General features: G+C 40.3%; 1 protein-coding gene across 1 annotated transcript; it reads right to left on the minus strand.

Moving 5' to 3' along the window:
• Positions 1–4,719: 4,719 nt before the first annotated feature.
• LOC106583494 (protein BTG2) lies at positions 4,720–7,192 on the minus strand. Its single transcript, XM_014167737.2, has 2 exons — positions 6,721–7,192; positions 4,720–6,263 (listed from the first exon to the last, which is right to left on the minus strand). The coding sequence occupies exons 1-2, from the start codon at positions 6,866–6,868 to the stop codon at positions 5,911–5,913; spliced, it is 501 nt and encodes a 166-aa protein (XP_014023212.1). The 5' UTR covers positions 6,869–7,192; the 3' UTR covers positions 4,720–5,910.
• Positions 7,193–7,839: the final 647 nt, after the last annotated feature.

Raw genomic sequence — 7,839 nt, forward strand, 5'->3', positions numbered from 1 at the left:
ACTGGGCAGGAGTAGTAACCAGATTAAATCGGGTACGTTTTTTATCCGGCCGTGTCAATACTGCCCCCTAGCCCTAACAGGTTAAAGTAATGATGGACTGTCATTTATTTTTGCTTTTTTGAGCTGTTCTTGCCATAATATGGACTTGGTCTTTTACCAAATAAGGCTATCTTCTGTATACCACCCCTACTACTGATTGGCTCAAATGCATTAAGAAGGAAAGAAATTCCAGAAATTAACTTTTAACAAGGCACAGCTGTTAATTGAAATGCATTCCAGGTGACTACCTCAAGTAACTGGTTGAGAGAATGCCAAGAGTGTGCAAAGCTGTTATCAAGGCAAAGGGTGGCTACTTTGAAGAATCTAAAATAGGAAAAATATTTAGATTTGTTTAATACTTTTTTGGTTGCTACATGGTTCCATATGTTATTTAATAGCTTTGATGTCTTCAATATTATTCTACAATGTAGAAAACAGTACAAAATAAAGAAAAACCATTGAATGAGAAGGTATGTCCAAACTTTTGACTGGTACTGTACCTCATATGACTTCCATGATATTGATAAAATGAAGCCTGGTTTGTTCTAAGGTAACTTCGCTGAAACTGTACTTTTATATTCGTTTGAGAAGGGTAAACGTTCATGTTTGATATGCTTACATTACTAGCTAGCTGTGTTAATGTCTTGCTAGCTACAGTGGGGAGAACAAGTATTTGATACACTGCCGATTTTGCAGGTTTTCCTACTTACAAAGCATGTAGAGGTCTGTAATTTTTATCATAGGTAGACTTGAACTGTGAGAGACGGAATCTAAAACAAAAATCCAGAAAATCACATTATATGATTTTTAAGTAATTCATTTGCATTTTATTGCATGACATAAGTATTTGATCACCTACCAACCAGTAAGAATTCCAGCTCTCACAGACCTGTTAGTTTTTCTTTAAGAAGCCCTCCTGTTCTCCACTCATTACCTGTATTAACTGCACCTGTTTGAACTCGTTACCTGTATAAAAGACACCTGTCCACACACTCAATCAAACAGACTCCAACCTCTCCACAATGGCCAAGACCAGAGTAAGGACATCAGGGATAAAATTGTAGACCTGCACAAGGCTGGGATGGGCTACAGGACAATAGGCAAGCAGCTTGGTGAGAAGGCAACAACTGTTGGCGCAATTATTAGAAAATGGAAGAAGTTCAAGATGACGGTCAATCACCCTCGGTCTTGGGCTCCATGCAAGATCTCACCTCGTGGGGCATCAATGATCATGAGGAAGGTGAGGGATCAGCCCAGAACTACATGGCAGGACCTGGTCAATGACCTGAAGAGAGCTGGGACCACAGTCTCAAAGAAAACCATTAGTAACACACTACGCCGTCATGGATTAAAATCCTGCAGCGCACGCAAGGTCCCCCTGCTCAAGCCAGCGCATGTCGAGGCCCGTCTGAAGTTTGCCAATGACCATCTGGATGATCCAGAGGAGGAATGGGAGATGGTCATGTGGTCTGATGAGACAGAATAGAGCTTTTTGGTCTAAACTCCACTCGCCGTGTTTGGAGGAAGAAGAAGGATGAGTACAACCCCAAGAACACCATCCCAACCGTGAAGCATGGAGGTGGAAACATCATTCTTTGGGGATGCTTTTCTGCAAAGGGGACAAGACGACTGCACCGTATTGAGGGGAGGATGGATGGGGCCATGTATCGCGAGATCTTGGCCAACAACCTCCTTCCCTCAGTAAGAGCATTGAAGATGGGTCGGGGCTGGGTCTTCCAGCATGAGAACGACCCGAAACACACATCCAGGGCAACTAAGGAGTGGCTTCGTAAGAAGCATCTCAAGGTCCTGGAGTGGCCTAGCTAGTCTCCAGACCTGAACCCAATAGAAAATCTTTGGAGGGAGCTGAAAGTCCATATTGCCCAGCGACAGCCCCGAAACCTGAAGGATCTGGAGAAGGTCTGTATGGAGGAGTGGGCCAAAATCCCTGCTGCAGTGTGTGCAAACCTGGTCAAGAACTACAGGAAACGTATGATCTCTGTAATTGTTTCTGTACCAAATATTAAGTTCTGCTTTTCTGATGTTTCAAATACATATGTCATGCAATAAAATGCTAATTAATTACTTAAAAATCATACAATGTGATTTTCTGGATTTTTGTTTTAGATTCCGTCTCTCACAGTTGAAGTGTACCTATGATAAAAATGACAGACCTCTACATGCTTTGTAAGTAGGATAACCTGCAAAATCGGCAGTGTATCAAATACTTGTTCTCCCCACTGTAGCTACATTTAATGTGTGTTTGGATGAGAAAATAAACCCTTGATTGTCTACACATGCATGTGAATTGTTGCAATATTCAAGAGTGTAGTTTGGTTGCATTATTCAAGAATGTAGCTAATATATTTACAGGAAAAGTTGATCGCAATAATTAGCAAGCTTACTGGCTAGTCAGTGGCTAAGTTACTGGCCACTGGGATACTGATATTTGCAGTGCATTCAGAAACTATTCGGACCCCTTGACTTTTTCCACATTTGTTACCTTGCAGCCTTATTCTAAAATGGATTAAATCGTTTTCCCTCAACAATCTACACACAATACCCCATAATGACGAAGCAAAAACAGGTTTTTAGAAATATTTGCAAATTTACTAAAAATAAACTGAAATATATTTACATAAGTATTCTGACCCTTGACTCAGTACTTTGTTGAAGCACCTTTTGCAGAGATTACAGCCTCGAGTCTTCTTCGGTATGACTCTACAAGCTTGGCACACCTGTATTTTGGGAGTTGTGTGGCCAAGAAGAAGCTATAGGGAACCAGACACAAACACACCCTCATATTCCTTTTGGTTTCTTTTTTAAATACATTTTTTATTGTTGAGTCTTGTTGGTTAACAGGCACATACACAGCAAATATAGTAGTTCATAGTATAGTAGCATTCATAATGATAGCGTGGTTTTAGAAAGGAAAAACAGCTAGAGATGTCCTCAGGTTTGTACTCTTAACTCAGTGACATTGGCACACAGAGGCAGATCTGACTCTATCGCAATGTCAATGACATCAGCATGTTTGCAAATGCTAGTGTCAACATCCTTTTGTATATACGCATATTACCCATTGACAGAGAAGTATATTAATATGCAGAAAATTTGAGAAATAAATAAATAATAATTAAAGAATGAGGTTAAATTGAGAACTCTTGGTTTATATTTTTGTATTTACCCCCACACACACACAAATCAAATCTTTTGTCACATGCTTCGTAAACAACAGGTTGAGGCTAACAGCGAAATGCGTACTTACGGCCCTACCCAACAACGCAGAGAGAAACAAATTTGAAATAATTTAAAAAGTAATAACACATAATAATAAAAGTTAAATACACAACGGGTAGCTTGGACAATGCATGGGGTACCAGTACCAAGTCGATGTGCAGGGGTACGAACTAATTGAGGTAGATACTGTATGTAGTTATAACTATGAATAAATGTGACTAGGCAACTGGATAGATAACAGTAGCAGCAGCGTGTAACGAGTCAAAAAAAAGTTTGTGCAAGAAGGGTTAATCCAGATTGCTAAATAGTATATTTGGTTAACTAGTTAACTGTCTTATAGGCCATCATTGTAAATAATAATTTGTTCTTAACTGACTTGCCTAGTTAAAGGTTAAATAAAATAACTTATGGCTTGGGGGTAGAAGCTGTTCGGGGTCCTGTCAAGTGAACCAACCTGAGGGCATCTTAGCAGACTAAACTCCACAGTGAAGGAAGTTTCAAATACAACCAACAGTTTGCTCCTTGATTAACTTTTATTGAAATAGTATGAATGTCAGCAAACAAAGGCAGGCAACTACAGAGGACAAAGGTGGGCGTTTCATAATTGAAATGTTAAGTATTGATCTTGGGCGAATCGTTGCTAGACTCCACACAGCCTGGTCTCGGCCCCAAGTCGTCAGTGAAGTTCATAAAACTTCCTTCACCATGGAGTGGAGTTTAGTCTGCTAAGGGCACTTAGGCTAGTCATACCTAAACACATCACTGTCTGTGTAGGTCTAGTGGGTGGGTTGAATTATTTCCAACAGCGTTTGACCTGCTGTCTGTTAAGGCTCAAGCAGAGTAGGCCTGGAAGGTAGGATTGCTGAATCAATACATCCGCTTACTAACAAATGTGTAAGTTCACAAACACCATCTTTGAAAGGTTTATTTGCAGAAAAGACTGCAAACACTTGCAGGGAGGGTTTACTAAATGTAACTTCACACATTCTCCCAGGACAGAACTGATACAACAGGACAGTGTACATGCTGATAGGTCCTCCCTCTTCTGTGGCTGGTGTAGGGCATGTCAAGACACGTGTGCCCTTAGTGACAAGCCAAACCAGCTCTGAGGCACAGACAAGCCTGATCCTGAGAGAGTGAACACATGAATGAGTGACAGTGCACCATTCATATAAACCCTGCATATAGATAAATAGATCAGATTGGTCCAATGCAAACATGGAGTCGGGATAGGAGCTCATAGGAGTTATGGACAACAATTATCCAATCCTGTCAGATCTACTCATGGGTTTCAAGCGTAGAGGCTGGGGGCATTTATGTAGAATATGGCATAAGTGGAGTTCAGATTCTCTCAAGTTACAACAGGAAGAGATTACTTAGAATGGGCTACCAGTGAAAGGATAAACTATAATGCAAATTGAACAGACCACAGCAAGAGAATCTGAATTCATAAAGGTTTATTGTAATAAAATTGACAAACTGTACAAGTATCTAGATATGCACATCTTTTTTTAAATGTACATTAAATGCATACTGTGCTTCAAATAGCTTAAACTCTACATCTTTCCCGTCTAGAACAGTAAACAATGGTGAGCTGCTCAACAGCTCGGTAGGGAGAGTACACTACAGAGGGCTGAGAGCATCACGCTACCTGGCAGTGATAGACGTTAATATGACGCCAACCAACCACCTCACAGCTTATACACAAAGGCAAACTACCCAGGGGAGAATAACAGGGAACACTTGTCAAAGTGACAGATTCACATAGGAAAAACATTCACAATAGTGATCAATATTAAAACCAACCACTTTTTGAACATGTTGAAAGTAAAGCTATTTTAGATTAAAAAGTCAAATCTTTCTCAACTAGGATCCAAGAGGATTGAAATTAGTTGACTATTTGTTGAGAGATTTAGCCAAACTCCAGTTGCTCTGAATACTCTGACTATTGCACAAAAGGAGCCAAGATATAAAGTTTGGCAGCAATATTCAACGCAAAGGGATTTGGGCAGACATTGTCATGTTAAGGTAGTATAACCTGTTAGAGGCAGCTCTTTTTCAACTAGGATGTCAGACGTTGTCTTGAGTCTTTGATTTCAGGGCACAGGTAGGTTAAAAGAGGCCCTGTAAGATTACAAACCAGCAGTACACCAAATTACACAGAAACATATTTTTAAAAAGTTCATCTTGGAAATGTATGGGTACCTGAACAAATACTTAACTCTCCAGTTATGATTGCTTTAGTATACATTTGTGAGAAGTGGCAATGGTGTGAAGTACTTTTACTATTGCACCATGAGATACTAACATCAGAATCCCAGAATCGTTTTGTTTACACTTTGAGTCCTGGCTTGATTGTAGTGTGCCAAGACCACAGGACAGAAGCACACTACATACTGAGTCTCTGTAGTGCAAAAAGAGCCAATGGGCTGGTAGTCAAACAAAATACAAAAAAAAGCTAACCCAACAGAAACACTACAACAAATACCCAGTGCTTTAAGAAAACTCACATTTAAAAAAAAAGGGGTAAATGCTGCGAAATGTAAGTAGAAAAATAATCACTGTGGGTGGTCGACGGGCTTCACACTGACGCTGTTCACGTAGCCAGTCGAGGTAATGCCTGGTTCCGCACTAACTCGAGACGGTCATCAGGTAGTTCTTCGGGGGGCTAGTGCGGCCACCGATCAGAAATTGATTCTTGCAGTTTTGTGTGGGGTCGGGGCTTGGTGCTGCTGCTGGCGCTGGGGCCGCTGCTTCATAGAGGACACATATGGAGCCATCCTCACCGATGCGGTAAGAGACCTCAAAGGGGTCCACCCAGAGGGTCAGCTCCCGGGGAAGGAGGGCGAAGAGCTGATCGCTAGTAAGTCCGATCCGACCAGCAGCCCTGCCAATAATTGGGTCCATTTCATGGTTCATTCGGATGCAGCGGTAGCCAGAGCCCTTCTGTGGTCTGTCTGGGAACCAGTGGTTCTGGTAGTGCTCTGTGAAGAGAGAATGATCAGAATGAAGGCACGAAACTAGAAGAGTCAACTTAACTTGTTGCTTTGAAAACAAAGCACCAGCTAATGAATTTGGGCCTACTACAATCAGCTCGAGACATTATGCTAAATTAAGCTAACGAGGAAGCTTGCTAACGAATTTGCTGACTTGCAAAATTATTTTAAAAATGTGTCGAATTACATGTTCGTTGTCTCCCCCCCAGCATTACCTAATAAATATATATATATATATTAGATACTTTTGCTGACTAACGTCGATCAGATTAAAAAAGTAGTTCGATTTGACTGTCAGTTGGAACAGACAAAGCCAAGACTAGCTAACGTTAGCTAGGCTACCGTTAGTCAACTAACTAGCCAAAACACTATGCAGCCATTTCCACAATAACTAGTTCGTAGCCAAACGTTTTTTTTTTATTACAGGAAAAGCCAACCAAATTACCTGATAATGACTGTTGAAGACAATCTCTGAAATCATGAAGTTGGTGTTCACTCAGGAAGCCCCTTGTTCTCAATAACCTGGAAACAAACGTCGCAGCGGCCGTTACTTCGGGTCCCATTTCACCTCTAGATGAGTATCCTTGGTTCATTTTGCCAGCAAAATTTTTATTTCAGCTCGTAGGAAATAAAAGAGTTTGACAGTAATGCAGTATGAAACCGAAGTAACGTTAGCTAGCTATAGCGGAAGTAGCTATGCGAGTCCTGGACGAATCCTTCAGCAAAAATGAATCTTCAAGTCAGAAGCAGTGATATCAAAGCAACAAGTTGGCTCTAGCCAAAGTAACAATCAGCATTATTTATCCAAAATATTTGTTCGATTGGAAGTGGCGTTTGATGTTATTTTTCGCTCAAGTGCCACTTCCAAGTTGTCTGTGCTCGCACTACAGCTTGTGGCTTCTTTTTTATCAAGGGACAGAATATGTGATGTCACTTAATTGCAAGTTTTGAGTGATTGGCATTTTAACCAATGAAATTCACAGAAAAACCATACACAGCGCTCCCCGTGCGATGTGATTGGTTCACATCGTGGAAAACCGAGGTGGGTGTAAAATGCAAATGAGGTTCCGTCCATCACCAAATATAGAAATTGACGTCTAACCCTGCTCTAAAGTATTCGTGACGACTGTGCAACAAAAAACACAAGCTACTTACCGTAAATTTCAAGCGATAAAATGTGGTTTTCTACTACATTAACAAGCGTATTCAACAACTATTGACATCGGCTCAAAGAGTTATTGTTTACAGATATACCATGTAGCCTACATCGGCGACGGCTATTTGGAAGAAAAACAGTTTTTTACCGGTTTAGCCAAACAAATGAACCTAGTATTGACAAAAATACTCATCCCATTTTACATATTTAATTTAAAGCTAGAATCCTTAGTTGCTACATACATTAGACACTTATAAATACATTATTTTGTACCAATTGATTCTTGAATAATATAACTTATAAATAAATGCATCATGAGCTTGGTTCAACTGTCGTTCCCCATCAGAACCCCAAATATATCTTTTTTACTCCCAATGTTTGTAAACAATGTAAATGTAAACAAACTGT

This window comes from Salmo salar, chromosome ssa22 (genome assembly GCF_905237065.1).
Source record: "Salmo salar chromosome ssa22, Ssal_v3.1, whole genome shotgun sequence".
Classification (NCBI taxonomy): Eukaryota; Metazoa; Chordata; class Actinopteri; order Salmoniformes; family Salmonidae; genus Salmo; species Salmo salar.

Coding starts and splice junctions, on each gene's coding strand:
- LOC106583494 (XM_014167737.2), bottom strand. CDS start 6,868: ATGAACCAAGGATACTCATCTAGAGGTGAAATGGGACCCGAAGTAACG. Junction 6,264..6,720: donor TCTTCAACAGTCATTATCAG/GTAATTTGGTTG, acceptor CTCTCTTCACAG/AGCACTACCAGAACCACTGG.